The sequence below is a fragment of the Paralichthys olivaceus genome, chromosome 3 (genome assembly GCF_024713975.1).
Source record: "Paralichthys olivaceus isolate ysfri-2021 chromosome 3, ASM2471397v2, whole genome shotgun sequence".
Classification (NCBI taxonomy): Eukaryota; Metazoa; Chordata; class Actinopteri; order Pleuronectiformes; family Paralichthyidae; genus Paralichthys; species Paralichthys olivaceus.
Window position 1 is genome coordinate 28,465,474 of NC_091095.1, and position 23,795 is coordinate 28,489,268.

The 23,795-nt window shown below is 41.6% G+C and overlaps 3 protein-coding genes across 11 annotated transcripts in view; 1 reads left to right on the top strand and 2 right to left on the bottom strand.

Moving 5' to 3' along the window:
* gatad2b (GATA zinc finger domain containing 2B) overlaps positions 1 to 4,530 on the bottom strand; it is a 52,244-nt gene extending 47,714 nt beyond the window's left edge. For 4 of the 8 annotated variants that reach the window (XM_069522790.1, XM_069522791.1, XM_069522789.1 and 1 more), the window contains exon 1: positions 4,363 to 4,503. The gene's annotated coding sequence lies outside the window, so the exon portion shown is untranslated. Of the gene's footprint in view, positions 1 to 4,362 lie in introns of all 8 variants that reach the window. The other 4 variants (XM_020105311.2, XM_020105308.2, XM_020105310.2 and 1 more) reach the window with 1 other exon arrangement.
* A 4,046-nt stretch (positions 4,531 to 8,576) lies between these two features.
* On the top strand, positions 8,577 to 10,145 carry LOC109640998 (endonuclease domain-containing 1 protein-like). Its single transcript, XM_020105292.2, has 2 exons — positions 8,577 to 8,867; positions 9,389 to 10,145. Exons 1-2 carry the CDS (start codon positions 8,577 to 8,579, stop codon positions 10,010 to 10,012), a joined length of 915 nt encoding a protein of 304 aa, XP_019960851.2. The 3' UTR covers positions 10,013 to 10,145.
* Positions 10,146 to 11,301: 1,156 nt separating this feature from the next.
* Positions 11,302 to 20,601, bottom strand: pus7 (pseudouridine synthase 7). Of its 2 annotated transcripts, XM_020105284.2 has the most exons (18): positions 20,449 to 20,601; positions 20,139 to 20,252; positions 19,317 to 19,613; positions 19,136 to 19,220; positions 18,777 to 18,893; positions 18,543 to 18,687; positions 18,007 to 18,024; positions 17,582 to 17,693; positions 17,417 to 17,494; positions 17,143 to 17,271; positions 16,830 to 16,955; positions 16,682 to 16,743; positions 16,432 to 16,592; positions 15,255 to 15,381; positions 14,376 to 14,477; positions 13,753 to 13,882; positions 13,476 to 13,567; positions 11,302 to 11,816 (listed from the first exon to the last, which is right to left on the bottom strand). In XM_020105284.2, exons 1-18 carry the CDS (start codon positions 20,484 to 20,486, stop codon positions 11,680 to 11,682), a joined length of 2,070 nt encoding a protein of 689 aa, XP_019960843.1. In that variant the 5' UTR covers positions 20,487 to 20,601; the 3' UTR covers positions 11,302 to 11,679. The 2 variants fall into 2 exon arrangements, with proteins under 2 accessions (XP_019960843.1, XP_019960845.1); XM_020105286.2 differs by lacking the exon at positions 18,007 to 18,024.
* Positions 20,602 to 23,795: the final 3,194 nt, after the last annotated feature.

Consider the following 23,795-nt stretch of genomic DNA (forward strand, 5'->3'; position numbering starts at 1 on the left):
TCAGGGGAACGAGAGGTCAAGTCAATGTCATGATTGCCTTCATCATCAAGGAACTGCCCACACACTCTGGACAAATGAGGCCGGACATTGTCCTTGTTCCAGGAGGAACTCAGCATCCACTACATCAGCGTAAGGTCTGACAATCACTCTGAGGATTTTATCCTGGTACCTAACAGCAGTCAGGGAACCGTTGGCTATGACATGGAGGTCTGTGCGACCCTCCAAGGATATGCTTCCCCAGACCATCACTGATCCACCACCAATCTGCTCATGCTGAATGTTGTAACCCTAACCCTAATGTTCACCACAGCATCTACAGGGTCTTTCACAACTGTCACATGTGCTCAGTGTGAACCTGCTCTCATACATTAAGAGAATGTGGTGCCAGTGGCGGACCTGCCGATTCTGGGTTTCTCTGGTGATTGCCAATCGAGCTGCACAGCGCTGGCCTGTGAGCAAAGGTCCTACTAGAGTAGCCTGCTGGAGGTCATTTTATTGAGATCTGGCAGTGCTCCTGTTCCTCCTCACACAAAGGAGCAAATACCGGTCCTGCTGCTGGGTTGATTAACTGTACATTACACACAAAAATGGAATAATACCAGCTTCATCCTTTTACAAAAAGTTGTACTCTCTACATTTAACACAGAATGATTTTTTTTTTTTTATAAATTAGAAATGCGATTGAAAAGATTTAGAATTTTACTAAATATATAGCGACAACACTGAAATTAGCTCACTAAAGATACATGCACATACAGTGCATGTCAGCAGATATATAGACTGCAGTACAAAATGCCAACAATATTTCTGGGGTGATTTTGAAAACATACTTTAGTCACTAACAACTAGAGTTGGTTAGTATTAGGCTGTAGGACACTTCAACATGTTTACATGTGTACTTTATGTAAAGCCATCAGTGCATGCTATTTCTTTGTTCTAAAGGATTTTAAACTGCTGTTCCTGTAAGAAAAGTGCTTCACATATAAGTTTAATATTATATTCATACATCAACCAAACACATTTTCCAGTTTTATTCTCTAAACAATATCAGAAACAGAATAACCAGACAACATCTATTTATGATATAAAACTGGAGTGAAAAAACCTGAGAAGCTGTCACATGATGCAGAAATTATGAGTGCTTCTAAATCTTGAGTCTTTTTTACAGATTATACATTTGACAAATTACAGGACAAACACCCTTAAGGCCTTTATCATATGAGTTTGCACAGTTCACCGAAGATGTTTTTCAAAATAGTAAATCAAGGCCCAGCAGCCCCCTTATGAAACCACATTTAAATTCACTATCCAGATTTTTGCTTGGATTGCGCCAAATTACAAGCATTCAGTCCTCAAAACAGAGCGGAAATTCTTCATCCCGATCCATTGATTATTCTCTGAGAAATCAATAAAGAAAAGCGCCAAAAAACACTGGATCCCTAACAGAAATTCTTGAACTAAGCTAACGTTCTATGACTGATAATTAGCTTCCATGTGTTAAGTCCACGGGAGCTACATTTTAAATGCTGGCCTTGATACAAATGCTGCTCGCAGGTAGTTTACACTAGAATTTGATATTGGTGCAGAGTGGATAATGCCATGGCTGGACTCTGGTGATGCTCTTGCTGTGAAAACAGAGCAGTATTGTGTGATGGCTGGCGATCACTGGTGGCTTTATGTTTCTCTGACATGTGACTTGTACGTCTTTATACCAAAAGTTCGAATTTCTTGCACAAGGTTTGACTGGCTTCAAATGAGCAGTAAATGTTCTCGAGCCAGATCTCATTGAACTTGCACCTACTCGCATTAGATGAAGTAAAAATCTGCTTATTGATTTAAGACTTTTTAAGGACCTGTGGAAAACCTGCGTTCAGCTGATTTATAATTATCCAAATGTTATAACAATTTAAAATATTGAAGTTGGCCTAGAAAATACAGTATTAGTTCACCTATACCACTGACATCTCATATCCAGTTTAACTGGGAGGCATTGCTTTATTAAAGCTGAATTACTGCTGTTTGAAAAGTAGATACCAGACAGACAGGTGAGAAATAATAATTACTGGCACATTTTTGCACAAGTGGGTTTTTCTTGGCAAAGATAATGTACACTTTTTTGACGGGCCCTTGAAGTCCCAGCATAGTTTGGGGCTTTAAGGGTGGGAGTGTCAGAGACAGCTGCCAGTGATAAGCATATAGTTTAATAAGTTATAGTGTACAACACCTCTACAATATAGAAATTAGAAGTCACATTAACAGCTTGATCCTGATTGTGGTAGTGGATCCTGATTGTGGTTTATCCTGATCGTGGTGGCAACTGATCATGGACTATGATTACATCAAGACTGCTTGATATACAATATGCCTACTCACATACTCTTACTCTACTACTGACAACTCCTCAATTCATTTGTCATTAGTGCTCCCTTCATATCTATCAGACATTTGTATAAATACTTTAAACATTGCCACACTTCTCCATTATGTATGAAACTGGTTCTTCTAATGAATGCCGTGAAGTTATTCTGGTAATGGTTCAGTTACACACAGCATCAATTGCACTTCTGTACATCCTGGGAGAGGGATCCCTCAAATGTGGCTCTCTGAGTGTTTTTTTGGTAGTTGAAGGTTAAGGACAGAGGATGTCACACCTTGTTAAGTCCTACATGAGACAAATTGTGATCGGTGAATATGGGCTATGCAAATAAAATTTGATTGATTGATTGATTGATTGATTGATTGATTGATTGAAATCCAGTTTCCTGATACATACCCACACACCCAAAATCTAATATTCAAACCAGGACCAGTAAAAGGGGCTTATAAAAATTGACAACTATTTGCATTGACTGTATATTAATCCAAATTGATGTTGCAGTACTCTACACGCAATGTGAAAAGCTGTCATAACAGTGTGATAGGCTTCATCTCTATGCTGCTGGGGCTGCCAGAGCACACTGAGGTGGAAATAGGAAAAGGAAGGACTCCACCATTGAGAATACTACAGTTCATTCACACTCTTCAACTGCAAGGACCTTTCATTCATATGGACCCACTATCACTATGTGAGTAGAGGGCTGAGTTTGTCAAGGTCTGCCAACTTTTATCTCACAACCAAAGGCTGTGGGGCTGCTGTACCTCCACGCTCACATCTGTGAAGTGTGCACCGTGTCCTGAAGGAGACACCACTAGAAACAACCAGCTGGTTGAAAGTGATACACTGCTGAGCACAGTGAAAGTGACAACACTGCTGTCTGTCTGTCAACTTTGCCAGTGACAAAAATACACGTTTTTGTAAGGCGACTGTTCCTTACCTGCAGCTGCTGTGTGTGTTACACTACTTCAATGTATGGAACTGAAGCCTGACATGACCAGCTCCTGTAAAAGGCTTGTAATGGAGAACGGTCCAATTTGACGTTCTGTCTTCACCTCATTGAACCTATCTCCAGCTCAAAAGACGGTACACGCTGCACAGCAGAACGGCAGAGACAGTGATAGCAATCAGATGTGAATCCATCTGCCTGTGACTCATGTAAATCTGGAGGAGCAGTGCAGCAGCAGACACAAAATGAGCTCCTCTACACTGCAGAATAATAGGCAGCACACATTAAATATTGATTCCCGTTTTGTCTCTAACGTCATCCAGACATCTACCTCCGTTAATCCGCCGCGCTGCCTGAATAAAGCCTTGCCCTTACAGTAACGTGTTGGTTGTGCTGTCAGGCGCCAGGCAGCCATTTAGGTGCATATGAAGCCAGTTGAGTCTCTACGTAAATGGCTGATGCATTTCAAATTTTTCTTCCTAATTGCTGTGAGCCATCAGCAGCCCCGGCCTCCTCCTAACGCCTTTTAATCCGCCAGCTCACATAGCTTTAGCCCGTTACAACCGTCGGAACATCCCATCTCACCCCGGCAGCCTTTAAACGAGCATTAACCAGTATTTGGAGAAGGTTGCCTCTTTCCGTTAACCCCTAGAGACTCTGGATCAAACAATGAAACCGACTGGAGGCATTCCGCTCAACGCTCCCATCGCACCGTAATTCACACATCTCCGGTAACAGCTCGGTTATTATCGAAACACGGGGCGCCGGGGAGGATTTAGATGAACCTTAATGTTTCTGCTGGGATTCCAGACCTTTAAATGGAGATGGACAGTTCGAGGCGACGGCTGCTGGTCGCCGACATGTCAGTCTGCATCAATAAATAGCGAAGAGAAGCCGCTCTATTGTCTATCAGCACATCAGCGTATCCATCGGCTGCACCACGACACTACTCGCCCTCCTGCCGCCACATGAACTCCGTCGCTGCCACTTCGAAACATCCCCAGCCGGAGCCAGGCCCCGCGAACATCCTCGGACTCACCTGTGTCTCCTTTCGCCTCAGTGTGTACCGTCTCCGGGTTCACGGTCCGGTCCTGACAGCGCTGTAGCGTCTCCTCACCACCAGTCCCCGGCACCGGCAGGCAGCACTAAACCGCTGATTGGGCCTCGACAGACACTCACCCCGTCGGTGCAGCCAGACACGCAGCTCATTGGTCCAGCAGTCGCTCCGTGTATAGGAGACTGGCAGCTGATTGGCTGTTTGTTTCCCCCAGCAGACCCAGACACACAGCTGATTGGTCGAACGGTCTGCATTAGTCGACGCACTCTGACAGCTGATTGGTCGCTGGTTTCCGCGGTGGAGAGAACGATTGATTGGTTGCTTGTAGTGTTGTTGTCTGTGTCTGGATGGAGCCATGTTACCTCCAATGGGGCTAAAGGAACAATGTGGAGGTCTGCACCCACTCACTAACTGCTCGTTAGACGATGTCCACTCAGCCTCTGTTACGCACATTTGACCTGGCTGAGATTCTTGACTGGTATCAGGGAGCAGGAGTTGAAACGGGGTTCGAACAGCTCCCTGTGCGCGCATGTACATGACAAAGACCCAGCAAAGCTAACAGCTGTGACGGGAAACGTCATCGGTCTCACTAACTGATGCAGCCCTTAGCATGAGACGTGTGTCCCCACCACCGTCTGTCACTGTACTCTGAGAGCCATGTCTCCACTCTGCAGCGCCATGCTGTGTAGCCATGGCACACCTCCCTCGCGAGGAGAGGACTGGGACACATGGACAGAACTGGAGGTGTTTACATGTTAAAAATCTGTTAGGTGGAAATAGGTTTTCACATAGTTGCGACCCTCCGTACACAGACAACAGGGAGTCATCACAAATAAGATGACAGACTTCCTGAACTACTTTGCACATTGGAAATAACAAATAATCTATATCATGTACTTTACAATGTTATTTTTTTCTGTACCTGATCCTTTTTCTTTCCAGCAGATACGGCTGTGCATGTTACCTGCGTGTCCTGTCATTCATACGTGCTTTTATTTGCAGGATAACGTTCATCCACAGTTTATTTTGGGATTGGGCAGCAGTGCTCGTGGACCATATGATAAACCACAGTAAGAGCTGTAGGGCTCATCTTAAGGCACAGTGCGGCCATGATATTTGGATATCCCTGGTCACTGGCTGTAGGCGATGAATGAAGTTAGATGTTGCTGGTAGCAGCTGTTCATGGCCACTACCATGCAGACTGAGCCATCTAGTGGTCTCTATTTGAACTTCACTTGAAGTGTAGGGCTACAGTATGACTTGAGTTACTATTGTTCATTCAGTGCTGTTCAATTACAATGTTAATCTTATCGTTTGCACACTCAGGGACTTTTTGATCATCTTTATCAATCATCAATGCTATTAAGTGAACACATGGATTATATATTGTATTATATATGATTTATTAACAATAATGATTTTGTTAGAAAGATTGTAACAACATTTAGGGATTCAAGGAACAGCACTAGGCTGGTTTGGACTTGAGCATCTTAAGTTTGTTTAACTTTATATCTTATATCCACCACATTCCAAAAGCAAAAACAGTATTGTTTACCATGCTCTACATTGTTCTGACAGCTGCAGCTACAAATTACTTTAACAGATTAGAATTAAATATTTTTTATTATTATTATATAATATATAAACAACATCAGCTCCCCCAAGTTTTTAAAGTTATGTTTCTTGGCCACAGTAGTCATTCAATTCTAAGATGGATGGATAGATACGGGAAGTGTTTATTTCTACAAGAGTAGAGGTCACGCTGTTGTTATGGAAACAGATGTTTCTAAGGGCATGGTCTTTTCACTCACATACTGAAGAAAGAAAAACTAAATATAAGTAATTTATTGTAGAGCAGATTGAGCATCACTGTGGGAAACAAGTGGGTGACACTTGCACTACAGAAAGGACAGACTCTGACAGACGAAATCAAGACTTCTTGCCTGTATACTACCGACAACGTCTGTGGCTGCTCCAAGTGAGTCGCCGGATGGTGTTTTGGTGAATCCCCACCTCCCAGACCTGGATAAGTGAGTGAGCTCCTGCACAGTCTGTGGTGGTACTTGGTAGTGTCAGATGCACTGACACATCCTATAGGTGCTCAATTGGATTTAGGTCAGGGGAGCGAGAGGTCCAGTCAATGTCATCAATGCCTTCATCATCAAGGAACTGCCTACACACTCTGGCCACATGAGGCCGGGCATTGTCCTTGTTCCAGGAGGAACCCAGGAAGCACTGCACCAGCGTAAGGTCTGACAATCCCTCTGAGGATTTTATCCTAGTACCTAATAGCAGTCGGGGAACTGTTGGCTATGACATGGAGGTCTGTGCGACCCTCCAGGGATATGCTTCCCCAGACCATCACTGATCCACCACCAATCTGCTCATGCTGAATGTTGTAACAGGCAGCAAAACGTTCATCATGGCATTTACAGGCTCTTTTACAACTGTCGCTTGTGCTCAGTGTGAACCTGTGTTCTCTGGTGATTGCCAATCGAGCTGCACAGTCCTGGCCTGTGAGCAAAGGTCCTACTAGAGTAGCCTGCTGGAGGTAATTTTATTGAGATCTGGCAGTGCTCCTCCTGTTCCTCCTCACACAAAGGAGCAGATACCGGTCCTGCTGCTGGGTTGATTCCCCTCTACTGCCAAGTCCAGCTCTCCTTGTGTCACAGCTGGTCTCCTGCTCCTCCTCCATGCTCTTGAGATTCCGATTCAGATCAGATTGCCTTTATTGTCATTGAACGTAATTCAATGAAATTTGGATTGCTACGCCCTGTGGTACGACATAAAAACAACTAAAAAAACAACATGTAATGACACAGAAACAACATGTAATGACACATGAATGTGCTGGCGGACACAGCAAACCTTCTTGTGACCACATGTATGGATGTGTCATCCTGGAGGAGCTGGACTACCTGTGCAACCTGACTGATTACCGACTCATGCTACCAGTGGTGACAAGGACACTAGCAGAACACTAAACTAGAGAAAGCATGGAGGGAAGCATACAGACAGAACAATTTTCTGTGGCCACCACATGCAAAGTGTGTTTCCTCAATCTTCTTGAGCAGGGTAGTTAACCACATCCGCCAACACAGAGCCCAACAGCACATTAGTGTACCCTATAAATATGGGTGGTTCTCTTTTAACCACAAAAGGGCCTGACAAAGATTGCACTCTGGATTGAAACACTGTTTAGTTTAATTTAATTTTCTATTGCACGGAGTGGCATAAGTGTGCTCTTTGTTTTTGTTGCATCAAATCATCAACCCCTAACATGACAAAACTGTTAAAAGGGCTCTGCAGCTCAAAGTTTCCACAATGTGGAATCAATAATCCTCATGATTGTTTCACTAGTTCATTTCATCTAAATTGTATGAATTGTAGTTTTCTTTACCCTAGAAAAGGCCCTTTGTATTGAAATACTTTATATTTACATCGAGGGGACCCTCTCTACGGAGGCCGCCATGTTTTTTACATTAGTCCAGACTGGACAAACTAAACACCTTTTGAGTTTTTATGAGAACTGAAGGCTACCACAGGTTATTTTTCATGTTTGGAAGGAGAGGGTGAGGTGAGGGGTGTTCAGCTGCAACATGTAACTTCAACACTAGATATAACAAAATTCTACACTGTACCTTTAATACACTTTTTCATTTTGAGCATTTCTATATGCCACATCTCAACAAATATACAGTACATAGACGTCCATGTTTTTAAAGCCCCTTCACACCAATGGCCCAACAACATAAGCATTCTCACTAAATCTGGTTAATCAGACCACCCCAGGACAGTCATTTTTCACATTTCAACTTCTTAGGTAGAACCTTAGGTGTTAATTCTTAATGCATTGTTTGAACACTGATGAAATATAATCTACAATAATTGTATAATTTGCTGCATCTATTACTGTGGCACAACTTTTTAAGTGTTTAAAGTTGAGTAACCTCACATAATTATCACCATAACTTCAACCCTGGAGAGAGGTGTCAGAGGTCGGCTGGGCCTGCGATGGCTTCTGGTTACTTGTTAATTTTCCAACAGAGTAATGGTTTGGGCACTAAAGGATTTGCATAATAAGCATTTGCATAATAAACCAGAGATAATATGACGCACACAGACAGAGCTGACAGACTCCACACAGCACGACAGCTTTTCAGAGGGACCAAATGCACAGTGGTCCACGTTTCATCATGATTGTCAACAGAGCAGACCAAGCCCTCATGTACCTGCTAGTTGTGATGGCAGGAGCAGAAGTGCAGGAAAATCTATCTCTTCGGTGTAAACAGTTCCTGTACATGGGCACACTGCCTCGAGGGCTTGAGGAGAAGTCGTTCCAAACGATTTGCCAGTTCTATGAGGGAAAACCACGATATGTGACTCTGTACGACACCTTCAGCCACATCCCTGTTTATTCTGCGTACATCTTCAAGCGCTCAGATGGCTCCAAGAAGGCTGATGTGCCTTGGATGTATGAGCCACAGGTAAGAATGGTTTCCGGATTCAAAGTTTAACCTACTTAGGAGTGTTTAAGGGGGAAAAAGAGAGCAACGTTTCAAGAATTAATCTTATTTGGTGTTAATATCTAGTTTAAATGTCCAGTGTGTAAGATTTAGGTGAAAGGGATCTATTGGCAGACATTTAATGCAAAATAATCCTCATGATGTTTTCACTGGTTCATTTCATCTAAATTGTATGAATTGTAGTTTTCTTTACCCCAGAAAAGGCCCTTTGCATTTAAATACTACTATATTTACATCCTCTCTACGGAGGCCGCCATGTTTTTTACATTAGTCCAGACTGGACAAACTAAACACCTTTTGAGTTTTTATGACAATTAAAGGCTACCACAGTTTCTTTTTCATGTTTGGAAGGAGAGGGCGAGGAGAGGGGTGTTCAGCTGCAACATGCAATATCAACACTAGATATCACAAAATTCTAAACACTAAACCTTAAAATATATATAATTTTTGGATTGTAATAATGACACTGTTTTTCCTGGCAGCTGTCCACAGCATCTGGCTCAAGAGAGATGCAGCAGCTGCCCTCTGAAAATGCTCCAAAAACTTTAGAAGCTGCACAGGCTGTCCTCGATGACTACTCTGAGTCTGTGATCTACGAGCGTGGACAACTCAATCCGGATGAGCACCAGGCCCATCCTGATGACAAAGCAGCCACCTACACTCTGACCAATGTGGTTCCTCAGGTACGAGAGTTCCACATGGGCCCCTGGAAAAAGCATGAGCACATCATTCGCAGGCGGCTCAACAACTACTGCAGAGGCGCCGCCTATGTGGTCACCGGGGTCACCACCTCAGGTCAAGCAATACGCCGCCAGAACATCAAACGCCTGGGCGTCCCCAGCTACTTTTGGTCGGCCTACTGCTGCACTGATTTCGACCGCAATTCACCCTACTCCGAGCGCCTGAAGTTCCCTGCATTCGCGTCTCGTGGCCTCAACGACAAGGAGAATAACCAGGTTCAGGAAATGACGGTGCAGCAGCTGGAGGACTTCTTGAAGAGGGTAACTTATGTTAGCGGCTCCTTCCAGATCTTCTATGACAACTGTGTGACTCCTAATAGTGTTAACCATGCCCTGCGTGAAGATGGACCATCAGATAGAGTATAGCTTAATTTTACATTAAATTCAGAAATGTGCAACATTTAGGAACTGATTAGGAATAAATTCTTTCATTCCTAATTTGGCAATTTTCCTGGGTAAATAAAACTAAAAAAAATAAAAAATTATTAGTCAATCATTTTCATGTGTTTGGGGCCTGATGTGTTCATCAGACTTTGATCATCCCAGATTTGCTTAATAACTTAACTAATAATTGTTCTCCTTATTTGAAGTGTATATTTCGTTTGAGGAGAAAAATACTGAATAACAAAAAATCTCTTCTGAAAGCTCCATCTCTGCTGAGGGTGACCTGAAGCTGATGTGACTGAATGCTCTGAAGAGCTACAATGAGCATCTCAGGGTTTTGATTGTTACATGAACTGTCCTCAATGTTGACATAAAAAAGTGAATATATTAAACCTCTTATTTTAGTAAATTTACACTTTCTCCACATTGTTGACGATTAATATCTATTAATTCAATTGGGTTGGATTTGTTGGGACAAACTGAAAAAGATTAAGTTAAGCATGAACTTGTCATAGGTAAGCCATTCTCTGACCTTCTCTTTAACTCTGCTGTATCTTCATTCATTTTATCTTATGGTCACCTATCCTCTTAATGACTGGGAACGACACCTGTCTGTGTAGGCCTTTTGTCCAGCACAGACAGATTAGACAGCTTTGCATTTCCACACTAACTGCTGCACTGCAGCGTTAGCAAAGTTTCTTTAATCCAATGAGGTAGGATGTTTCTGAGCTGACCAGAATAAAAACAGTTCAATTTGGTTTCACTGCTTGGTTACATTTGGATGAAAAACTATGACATGAAATGTAAAAAACAAAGCCAAATGAATTGTGTCACTTAATTATGAGGTGAATTGTCATAATAAAAAAAACGGTTTACCCAGTAGTCCTCAAGGTGACTTTGTTCATGTGATTACTCTGGATCTAGTTGGAAATGTGTTTTTGATTTCTGATCCAAAAGTAGGAAGGCAGACATAAACCCATAGTGAATAATATGATTAGTTCTAGTGTTTGGTTTGAGAGTGCAGCTGAATCGTGCCAGCTGGTCATCTGGAAAGTTCCCATTTTGTCCAGCAGCAGACTGTTAAAGAGCTCGAAAGACATCTCAGATCATACACTGGGAAGACACTTATTTCTTATGGCCAGTAGAGGGAGACAGTGTTTGCATCATATTAATTATCAAAAGTGGGGGAGACACACCATGCTCTCTCCGTACAGAGAAAAAAATAAACCAATCAAATCCCCCCCATTAACAATCAACAATGACTGCACTGGTAAACTCAACATTTGAATTCTTTTAATTTCTCTCTTCAAGCTTTTTCATTAAGTTTAAAATAAAAAATATCTGATTTCTATACAAAGATCAGATCACCCTGTGCAGCAAGAGTCACTATGTGAGAGCACCCTGTAATCACAAGGGTTATTAAATCATCGTCAAATTATTCTTAATCGTTGCAGCACAGAAAATATTTTAGAGCAAGTAAAAACATTATTTAAAAAAAATGGTTGAATAATAGTATTTGTTGCTCTTCTAATTAGTAACACACACACACACACACACACACACACACACACACACACACACACACACACACACACACACACACACACACACACACACACACACACACACACACACACACACACACAGTCTCAGTTGAACCAGGTTGTGTTGAGCTGCGTCTGTTTTTTGATGCTTGTGTCCAACTTCAGCACCTCTCGGATCGCCATGGTGGCATAGGTTGAAGGAGGCAGAGAGAACTCCATCCGCAGAGCCCGGTGCTTCCCCTCTGGTGGGTAAAAGAAAGTAATACTGTATTAGGCGATGTAGAGAGAGTACAATATCAGACACCTAGAGGTACAAACGTGAATTTCAGAAAACATTTTGGAAAAAACAATTAACAATACACAATGCTTGCTTTTTGTTTGTGATTGGACAAATCCTAATTCCCTGTCAACTGTTCAATACTAATACCAGTTCTTATGTAAAGCAAGTCTCAGTTGGCAAAAGTAGCAATGCTATTGTATAAACCCTGCTTCGTTTGTGAGGAGGAGAGGACAGGTAAGGTCCTGTTTCCTCCTTATATGAAATGTGTACTGAATTTCGTACATTCGTATGATGTAATTCAATATGCTCTCAAGATTCAATTACATTAAAATGTCCCACTAACCCCTAAAAGCCAGCTTAAAAGAAAACTGGACTCATGAGAGCAGACATCAAAAAGACCATGTTATCAGAGCTGTGTGGACCTGGACAGATGTTTGGGTACAGAGCTATGTGGTTGACTTATTTAATAGTAGAAAGTAATGTGAATACTTCATAAATTTAACAGTCATGGAACATTGTCGTGAAGATGTATATATTTATTTGACGCACATATTGTTCACTTTAGTTCTGTGCAACCACAGTCTTTTCTTTACTCTGAAATCTTGTTGCGGTTTCTTTACTATTGTTGTGGTTTTCGTACAGCTGTTGTGTATCCTGTAATAACCATCAAATGTTCCACATTTTCACTTAAAAAAGTACTTAAAGGACTATAAGAATAGTTGCCAATTCAATTTCTGTTGATCATGTCATCAATTAATTTACACGTTATTTGAGATCTAGAAAACTGAGACCTTATAAAAGCTGAAATTTTTGTTTAAAAATAAAGATGTGCCAATACCAGCATCTGAAATGCCTCTGACATAGCCCAAAAATCCCAGGTTATCTTTTAGGTGTAGGCACATGTTTACCTGTCCTTGTGAAAATATTCTTTATTGTTTATTATTTTTTGTATAATTTATTCATTTTGTTTTAAAACTAATTTCACATTCATTTACTGTAACCTGATGGGTTTTCTTGGAGCAAGAACAAATTCTGTTTTCAGATTTACACGTGTAATAATAATGGAAGCCACTTATAGTGATCACAGATATAACAATCAACCATTTATATGGCTCAAAAAGCTTTCCTATACAAATGCTGTTTTAACAATTTGGTTGTAGGGATCAGGTAATCCGCTAACAATCGAGTTGAGCCAAACAGAGTGCACCCCTCCTCCAGCTTTCCATACATTGTCTGTGTATGAGAGATGGGCTGACTTAATGAATAAATGTATGCAGCTTGAAGAAAAGATTTGAGAAAAGTATCATTCATTTTGTGAAATTCTGTGTTGATATTGTGGCGTCATTTCAAACAAATCGATGTTTAAACTGTAGGAAGTCAGAGACGTCAGCTAAGTCTGTGTGTTGGTGTGGGAGAGCGAGACAGAAGCAGCGGACGTGGAGTCACTCTTTCCTCTTTACAATTGTAATAAATGCCTCAAGAAATGCTTCTAACTGCATTGTATTGGTCCACAGGTTGACTCAGTACCACTTGTAATAAATGCCTCAAGAAATGCTTCTAACTGCATTGTATTGGTCCACAGGTTGACTCAGTAGCACTAAGGTACATTAAGATAAGATACCTTTTTTGAAGACCGGGGCAGGTTTGTTCTCCATTTTCTCAAAATCAGTATGCACCAGGGAGATTCTGGGGTCGTCGTACTGAATCACCTCCCTGCAACAAACACACAGAAACATCACAACACACTTGTTTATAGTGCTACGCAGAGGCTAGTGACAGCCTTGATATTTTAACAGTGTAAGACAGTAGAAAGGTCTGGCACAACAGTCATAGTGGGTGTTTAATGATAAACTGCTTTTACTCTATTACTTTATATATCATGCACTGAAAGGCCTTACCAGCTGACTTCACTGGGTCTGATAATGATGCGTCTGTAAGCTCCAGCCAAAGAATAGTCCTTCACTTTGTGTCTCATGTTGTCAATGTCGAGCCCGTCAGCAGAGAGCAGCTCTTTGTAACCTTTACCAACTGAAACAAACACAAAACAAAAATAAATGAAAGGAAAATGTAAGAGATATTTCTATTTTAGGTTTACTTACTATTTTATTCATTGTTCCTTCTTTTGTTTATTTTGTTTAATATTTCTTTTATTTAGCTTTTGAACAGCTGTTTTGTTATATTTTTACCCATTCAAACTGGGCAGTATTCAGCATTTACCTTGATAAAGATTATTTAATCCAATCGTTGTCACTTTAACCCTAATCATAAACAGTCTCATAAACTCTAGAGCGAATCAGACAAACACAAAGTAGACTTCAGTACTGTTCAGGTCCTTAATAATGAATGAATAACTTCTGATTAATGTTGGTGTTATTGTTAAAGTCTGAAGATCAGTGGGGGAGTGCGGAGGAAGGACATGCAGCAGGGTCATACAGCCCACTACAAGGGAAGAAAATTAAAACGCTATACTTTTAAGTCACAAGCAAAAAAACCTAAACAATAGCACACAGCTAATTCCTACCATGGTGGGTGGGATAAATGACGTCAAACCCAGGTAGAGGCATCACAATATCATGGATGGTGTGGGTCTCAGCCTCCTCTGCAGACAGCACATGTGCTGTGGCTTCATGAACATATCAGAGACAAAATCAGTACACAGCATTTTCTTCATCGCATCACAAGACTGAAGATGTTGTTACAGGGACACTGATGAGACATGTTTGTCTCAGTCATTTAAATGATTCAGATTAATGTTTGGAAAAGGAAAATTCCCCTATAAACCTACAGTGTGTAGAATTTAGTGATATCTAGTGGTGAAGTTATATGTTGCAGCTGAACACCCCTCACCTCACCCTCCCCTCAATGTCAATATTTATATTTAAGTATTTAAATATAAAGGGCCTTTTCTGGGGTAAAGAAAACTACAATTCATACAATTTAGATGAAACGAACTACTGAAAACATCATGAGGATTATTCTACATCAAAATTCAGCCAATAGTAATCAGATTTTTTGAAAAGAATCACATTTCTCATTCATTAAAAGTTAGGTAGGTTGTTTCTGAGACACTTTCTTAGACTTCATGTCTGAAAGCAATAAAGACTAATAATTTCATTTAGACCAAATGAAATGGTTAGCTAGCGAACCTGTCACTAACCGACCTCCCTGTCCGGGAACGTTCTGACAGTACAGCCTTCTCTTGCTAGCTTTTCCAGTATTATTAACCCTAGCTTGAAAGAAACTGGCTAAAGTGATAGTTTCACCTAATCAGAACTGGATATTTGCAGTTTTGATGAAAGTTAAATGAGAAGATTATTACAATGCTCATGACTGTATTTAAAATGTAACGTGAATTGTTGTGAACGTGTTGCAAAACCATTAGAAATAAGGAATTACTAACTTCCTCTGAGCATCAGGTCCCCCTCTACAGCCTTCAGGCCGAAGGCTTCAATTCTGCGGCTCACCATAGTGTTCCACACTACGCTCTGGTAACTGTGGATGTACATCAGACGGTTGTTACGGGGAATCTAGAAAAAAAAGCAAACAGCAGCCGTCAGACAGAGGTGAGTCTTCAACTAAATAGATGTTCTTCAAGTAGATTTGTATAGCGCCAAATCACAACATATATTATCTCAAGGCACTTTACATACTGAGGTTTAGACCTCACAAAATTATAAAGAAACACAACATTTCAGACAATGAGCCCTCCCTCATTACCTGGAAGAAACCTCGAGCAGAACCAGACTCAATGTGGGCTGGTTCAGATGAGTTTTATTTACTGTGCAATGGAGACAGCATCGCAGCAAGACAACACAATTCTGTCTACTGCTCAAACAGTTAGGAGATCATTTTATATCATTATAAGGTAAAACTAAAACAATAGGTTGTGGATTGAGTCAAACAAAGGGTCTGTCAGTTCTGGACAGGCTAATTTATAATACTGTGTTCCTATCAGGCGGTAACACATTTGGTCAGTCTCGTCACCCCCTCTGCCAACCACATGTCTCTGTCTCTATTGTGGGGGTTCTGCTAAATTGAACACACAAAGCCTCCTCGCAGGTCAGCTTCCTGGGGTTAATCCAGTGTTTTACACAGGTACCTGATAATTAGAGTAAAAATAGTTTGTCTCATGCATACCACAAGTTCATGTAGAGGAATAAAGGAACTGGATCTGGGTGCATCAAGAAAATAACAAGAAAATATTTTCTTCTACAGCAGCCATCTGCCTCTACAAGTTGGGGTGAGCGGAGAAAAATGGGGTAGAGAGGAGAGGTGGGTGGAAAAGTGACCAGGAACAGTTGTTTACCTGTCACATCTAAGCTCTGTCAGACTGGTTATGCTGCATGATGGGAGTTTCCCCCTAGCAGTCTTGGCCTATAGCAGCATAATTTAGGGATGTTTCAGAGCTTACCTAAGACAGCCCTAACCTTTAAGCTTTATCAAAAAGTCTAAACTTAAATGTAGAGATGGGGTCGCCTCCAAAACACAGAACTCATTCATTTGGTTAGTTAACATGTGCTTACACATGGTATCTGCTCAAAGAGACAGCATTACAGCATTTAGAACAGAAAACCAACCAGTCCGAAGGCTGTGACGATGTTCTTCTTTCCATACATAGACAGGCCACGTAGCAGCTGGCCCTCCACGCAGCGTTTGTTGGGCAGTTTTTTCAGAGCAGCCTCTGGGTCCTGAGACTTAGCCCACTCTTCCCTACAGCGGACCAGGAACTCTTTCTCAGCTGAAGAAAGCAAAGTTGGGGGGAAATTTTAAATGCTTCACAGATGTAGGAAAAGAGTGAATTTTTTCTTCTTTTTTGTTTTTTTTTACCTCCAGGACGGGGCTTCAATATCAAATCAACCACCTCATTCCAGTCATTTTTTAAAATGGCCCTGTCCCAAAACAAAGAGGAGAAAACAACAGTTGAATGTACCATCTTGTTATAATTTATGCCAGTATCTCTACGTCACGACCTTACCTGCCAACGGTTTGTGTAGGAACAGCCGTGGTGCCGAAGCGCTGCATGCCGTAATAGTTGATGAAACCTGTCTGCTTGAGGGATGACATGGCCTGACGGACCTGCTCATCTGTTCCTGAGATGTTCCTGATATACAAAAATAACAACAATTTACAAAACAGTAAAGCTAAAACTTTTCATAAATACTCTGATTTTACAGCTCTAAGGAACATCTGTGGGATATAGTCCAGTTTAAAGTAAACCAGCATTCACAACAAATCAAAGGAACGGGGTTAACAAAAGTCATGTGAAACATTGGTTAACATCTCATGACCTGATCACCACAGTGAAGTGATTTCCCTGCAGCTCCCCTAGCTTTAGAGGATGGTTTTTGTAGCAGAAGTTTCCCAGCTTGAGGTTCATGAGGCACTTGTTGAGATGAGCCAATCTCTCCGCTGTGATCCTGACGAGACACAGGGGAAAGATTTTCTTCATTACTGATCTGGAGCAACAAGCTCATCCAGTTATCATCTGCATAAAGAAACACCTCCAGCACTTATCGAAATGAAACACGAAACAGTGATTTCTTTACAAACCCACACACTCACTTGAGCACAGCAATCTCCTGCACAGTGATGGCTCTCTTGTCCTTGGTTCCCATGTAGGAGAACATGTTGGGTCTGAGTCTAGAATGACGTGCATCATTATACACATGACAGTTCTTCACTGCAGACAGGTTATTGAACAACAAGACTGAAGAAGAGCATTCATACCTGAGGAACTTTGAAAGCACATTGATGGCATCCATAGTGTCTTTATTCTCCTTGTATAAGACAAAGTGGCAAAAGCAGCCACGGTTTTTGGGCCAAAAGTGTTTCCTTGGAGCTTTTATGGACACAGAGAAAAAGCTGTACTGAAATACAGAGTGAGAATTGGTATAATTCGGACAAAAATCTGATTTTCTAAATGGCTTTCTCCTTAAATATGTTTCTGAGCATGTTTACCTCAATAAAAACCAACCGTGTGCCAAAAACCTCAGCCTTTAATTAAAACCACTTTTCTCACCTCTGTTCAATCACTATATTTCAATAAAAGATGGAAACAGGTGAAGGTTTTAACAGCTTTTTACAATACGAACAGTATATTAACCATGACTAGTTCCAACACCTAACTCCATGTGTGGAGAATAGGCTCTTACCTGTAGTTGTTTTGACCTCTATCCACCAGAGAAGAGCAAAAGGAGGATAGAATAATGTTACTAAGAAAGAGATGATTACAGACCATGGGGCGAGTAGTCAGAGGTGAGATCTCATGCACAGGCCTGCGAGTGGAGTGGGGTATTTCAAATAGTATATGCAACAATGGTGGGTATTTTTTTCAAAGCACCATGATATTGCAGGTTTCCTTGTGATCTATACATTTTCTGTCTGAGTAAACCATGTCATTGTCATGTTAGAGTTAGAGCATTCCACCGAAAAACAAGGTCCATCTATAACCAAAAAACAACGGTTGAAAAACCACTGTGAGTTAAGATCTGGTGCAGAATCATGCAGGCGTGTTGATCGTGCTCATGCTCAAGTGCATGCGTTACATTGACTGGTCTTGAATTCAACTGTGACCACATGCATTGCAGCAGATAACAAAGACATGCAATAAATTCTTTCTCTTATGATTATTATATATCTATCCAGGCATTTCCTTGCGAGCACTTGGTTCTGTCTCCTCTCCACGTACCTGCTAGTGCTTTCTTCCCAGCAGCATGATATGCCACAATGAACTTGCGTCCTTCCTTCTCCTCTGTCTTTGTTTCCAGACCAGCAAACAGAGTCTTGATGGCTTTGTGGACCAGTGTCCTCTTCTCTTTCGTGTCATCCATCACCTTCAAAAGGTGAGGCGCAGGGTAAGGATGTTACGTAAAACTCTCGATGGAGCTTTAAGTGATGTCATACTGGGGTTCAGTGAACTCACCTCAATGAAGACATTGCCCTCTTTATTCTTGAAGAGCTGCAGCTCTCCAAGCTGTTTTTTCTGCTCTTCAGTCAGTACGTCAGATTCTGCTGGCTGCTGCTCAGCTTCTGGAACTTCCTAACATGGAAGAAACAACACAAAACTTTAGAAAGCATTATCTTTGCAAACAGTATAAATATCACATTTACCACCATTTTAGCACAAGTCATCAAATGTGAATGTATGATAAATAAGAGACGAGTTGAAAAGACATTTCTGACGGGGTTCAACATCGAATAATTCAACAATTTAAATGATTAGCCATGTTATTGAAGTCTAAATAATAAAGAACAGTGACACTGGTGAATTGAATACCTTACCTCAGCCTCTGCAGGGATAGAGAGGTCATCTAAATGCACTATCTTGCCATGTTTGCTGATTTCATGCACCACAAAATCTGAATATCTGAGAACAAACCACAAGAAAATCTATATTAAACAAAACAAGCCATCATTTCCAGTCAAATTCTGCAAAAAACAATGCTGACTGTTGAGTACAAACCTTTCCTTTAGGATGCCTGAGAAGCCCTCGTGGTCACTGACATACTTCAGGATGCCCACATCCAACTCCGTGAGACCATGCTTCATCATATCAGCAAAGGTCTCGCCATTCTCCTCTTCACCATCATTCCCTTCATCCTCAGGCTCCTCCTTTTCATCTTGGTGGGGACCATCTCCATTATCGTGATCACTCTCTACTTTGGGTTTCTTCGATGGCGTGTCTTCTTTATTCTCTGGACAGCCTCTCTTCTCTCCAACCTGGACGCACACAGGTTTGGATTCAGCCATCAGAGCCAAGCTGGGATAAGAGAGAGAAAAAAGGTTTTAATTCAAACAAAGTACAGTAAAAGGGCGAGTCCAACAATTTCACACAATGTTTTGTATCAGGTCTACTGAAAACAGCTTCCTGAACTCTTAACAATATAACACTGGTGATGTATGTTTTGTCTTTATTTGGTAGGAAAGAGTAGAGCTGAACGGGAAACGAGGAGAGCGCAGATGCAGCAAAAGTCCTTCACTGCACTTAAATCAGGGATGGCGATATTGTGATTACATGGTCAGCATCTTAAACTCCTCAGTCTCCAGGAAAGCCAGCATATTACTCTGATTTTAACTTTTCTTCCTTGGCTTCCAGTAAATTTTAGAATTGATAGCAAGATTTTAATATTTTGTAACCACAGAGGAGCTACTTACCCAGACAGACAGACATGTGTTCTTACCAACATGCAGGTACTGATGTCTGGGAACCACCAGCTAATATTGCACTGCAGTGTTGACATGAGTTAAGACACTAGTGGCCTAGAACACGTTAGCATCGACTTACTTGTTGTAGAGTTGGGGGATGAAAAAACAACCGAGGCTCGGGGAAACACGTCTCGCCTTCCAGCGGCTGAACACCGGCAGACACTTCTTCGGGAAGCCGAGCTTGACGCAGACACTGAAACGAGATGAACACATCGCTGAGCACTCAGATGTTAGCCGAGCAGCTAGCACAGCCGCATTGCCATAACTTAGCTAAGAAACACCGCCGGCTGGGGCTAACGTCTCTAGCGGCAAATCTATGATTGAAAGCTCGTCGCACACAAACCGACACACGTCGCGGTGTAAGAGTAAAGCCGTGGATTGAGATGTACCTGTGTGAGCAGACAGTCAGCAGAGAGCGGAGCAGCATCCACACACAGCCTCTCTGTCATGTGCGCGTGTCTGTGTGCCGGAAACACAAGCTACCACAAACCCCGCCCACTGCATATGGTAGGTTAATCACCGCAGTGGCTTGGATCAGAACTGATGACGCTCAACTCCAGACCACACCCCGTCACCATCTTGATGAGTGCCCTCTTTATATACAGTCTATGGACATCACAGACACTGTCACATGGGACATCACAGACACTGTCAAATAAATGTGATATTAAACAAACAGTTTTCCATGATATGAGCCCTACAATCATTTCTTTTTAGATGTGAATCTAAAATGTGAAGAATGAAAGTCTGAAAATACATATTATTTTTTAAAATCAGAAGTGACCACATTAGTAGGAGCGAGGGGTGGAGCCTGACTGAGAGCTCGAGGACACTGCATGCCCTCCTCGACCTGCACCCATTGGACATTACTAGCTTTCAATCACATACTATACACATCATATATTTAACTCTATATGGAACCATGACTTACAAAATGAACACCAGGGTGTATTGAGGAAGAAACAAGAGATGATTGATTACATTTCAAATGTCTTTATTTTTTTAAGAATGGTTTCTCTCTTGTGACAAATGTACTTATTGTAAGTTGCTTTGGACAAAAGCATCTGCTAAATGCCCTAAATGTCAATATTTTCTTCTTTTCCTTTGCCGCTTCTCCTCCTTCTCTCTGTCTAGTTTGTCTCTCTGCTCCTGCTTCTTCTTGTCTTGCAGCTCCTTCTTTTGCCTCTTCTCTGCCTCTTTCTTTGCTTTCTTTTGCTCCTTTTGAATCCTTGCCTTGTCCTTATCAGTCATCAAGGCCAGTTCCTGAAAAGACAGAGACGACAAGTGTTTAGATATTTTCTCTTTCAAAAGTCTGAATAAGAAACAAACTTAAAGTGCAATAAGTTCTTATTCAGATCAAACAGAGCTGATGTGACTTACCTGAAGCTTGATCTGTTTCAGAATGAGCAGCTTTATGTCTGCCTCATGCTTGGCCGCCCACATCTGCTCAGTATTGCTGACCAGTTTCTCCAGCTCCTTGATTTTTGTGAAGCCAGCCTCCTTCTCAGCCTGCTCACTACTGACATGGTCCTCCAGAGTGTTAACTTTCGTCTCCCACTCAGTCTTGTTCTGGAGGATCCTTGCCTCCATGGCTTGCTGCATGGAGATGAGCCTCTGGTTGCTGGCTTCCAGTGCCATATTCTGACTGGTGAGACTGTTGATCACCTGATCCGTATAGACAATTCTGGCCTCATATTTGGTCACCCACTTCTCTTCTGTGTCCTTGAGCTGTCTCTCCAGCTCCTTGATTCGATTGGAGCCAGCCTCCTTCTCCACCCGCTCACTACTGAGATGGTCCTCCAGAGTGTTAACTTTAGTCTCCCACTCAGTCTTGTTCTGGAGGATCCTTGCCTCCATGGCTTGCTGCATGGACAGGAGTTTCTTGTTGCTGGCTTCCAGTGCCTTATTTTGACTGGTGAGACTGTTGATCAGCTGATCCGTTTGGACAATTCTGGCCTCATGTTTGGTCACCCACTTCTCTTCTGTGACCTTGAGCTGTCTCTCCAGCTCCTTGATTCTACTGGAGCCAGCCTCCTTCTCTGCCTGCTCACGGCTGAGCTCATGCTTCAGAGCGTTGATTTCTGACTGCCAGTCAGGCTCGTTCTGGAGAACTTTTGTCCCCATAGCTTTGAGCTTGGTTGTGAGCTCATTGATTTCCTCTTCCAGTGCCATTTTCTCATGCACTGTCCTGTCGATCACCTGTTCCCTCTGTTTAATGGAGTACTCCAGCTCATTGACGTGGTTGCACCTTTGCTTTAGGTCACGTCTGATCTTGTGGATCTCTGCCTGCTGGCTTTGACAACGAGTACTCAAGGACCTGTAGTCCTTCTCTTGGAGCCTCAACTCTTTCTTGGCATCCTTAAGGTCGAGCTGTAGTTCTTCCTTGAGTTTTTCATAATCTGCATTCTGCATGCTCTCCTTTTCCTTTTTCCATGAAGCTTCTTTGCAGGACATGGCGATCTTCAGACTGGCATTTTCATGAGCCAGATGCATATTCTTAGAATCCAAATTCTGCTTTTCCTCAAGGAGGTCCTCAAACAATTTCTCGTGGTCTGGCACCTGAAAGACACAAACAAACATATAACTGTTAAAAACACAGTCCCACACTCACTGTGAATTAAATGTTGATGAACCAGACCAACAAATCATTGATTTAACCACCAGTACATTTAAATACAGTTTCTTCAATTCTGTTAAATACAGTCTCTACATACTATGGATGTCACGATATGAAATTTTGGCGCAGAGCCAGAGGAAATATCACGGTTTCACGATTTACACGATTATTGATTAAATGAAAAACAAACAATATATAGCTAATGATATAACTAATTAACTACAATATTTGTTATTATTATCAACAATTACGTTTACGTTTAATTACGTGACTTGCGAGAGATTTCACCACGCAGTGCACACACAAATTAAAAAAATCACTAGTATGCTACTGCTAGCATTCTAGCATTAGCACCAATGTGATGGGTTCATTTAAAGTCCATCCCCTCACAGAAAAAATATTTTTGAGTTTGAGAGAAACATTGGAAAAATAAAATAAAATCGTCGATGTGTCCTGCTTAGAAACCTTACCCTTCCTGACTTGTTCTTTGGCATGTTGGCTAAATATAGGGGTATTATATATGTGTACTGAAGTATATACTGTCTTCTGACGGTCTCATGTATCGAAGATTTGTGGATCTGTGGTCTAGTTTTGGAGCTGTTGTGCTCATAAGGTCTCCTCCATAACTCTTATAGGCACTGAACCTGGTATTGATGGCTTTAAAGTAAAGATAAATTACATTAAACAATCAAAGTCAAATATGACATCATAGAAACTGTCACATTTGACATCATAGAAACTGTCACATTTGACATCATAGACAGTCACATTTTACATCATAGACACTGTCACATGTGACATCACAGAAGCTGTCACATGGGACATCACAGACACTGTCACATGGGACATCAAAGACACTGTCAGTTAAATGTGATATTAAACAAACAGTTTTCCATGATATGAGCCCTACAATCATTTCTTTTTAGATGTGAATCTAAAATGTGAAGAATGAAAGTCTGAAAATACATCTTGTTTTTTAAAATCAGAAGTGACCACATTAGTAGGAGCGAGGGGTGGAGCCTGACTGAGAGCTCGAGGACACTGCATGCCCTCCTCGACCTGCACCCATTGGACATTACTAGCTTTCAATCACATACTATACACATCATATATTTAACT

Excerpts from the sequence above, each read along its gene's own strand:
- LOC109640998 (XM_020105292.2), top strand. The coding sequence starts at position 8,577 with ATGATTGTCAACAGAGCAGACCAAGCCCTCATGTACCTGCTAGTTGTG. Across the intron at positions 8,868-9,388 it reads CTTGGATGTATGAGCCACAG|CTGTCCACAGCATCTGGCTC; the intron begins GTAAGAATGGTT and ends TTTTCCTGGCAG.
- pus7 (XM_020105284.2), bottom strand. The coding sequence starts at position 20,486 with ATGCTGCTCCGCTCTCTGCTGACTGTCTGCTCACACAG. Across the intron at positions 14,478-15,254 it reads GGACCTGATGCTCAGAGGAA|CCACAGCACATGTGCTGTCT; the intron begins GTTAGTAATTCC and ends ATGTTCATGAAG. Across the intron at positions 13,883-14,375 it reads CATTTATCCCACCCACCATG|TTGGTAAAGGTTACAAAGAG; the intron begins GTAGGAATTAGC and ends TGTTTGTTTCAG.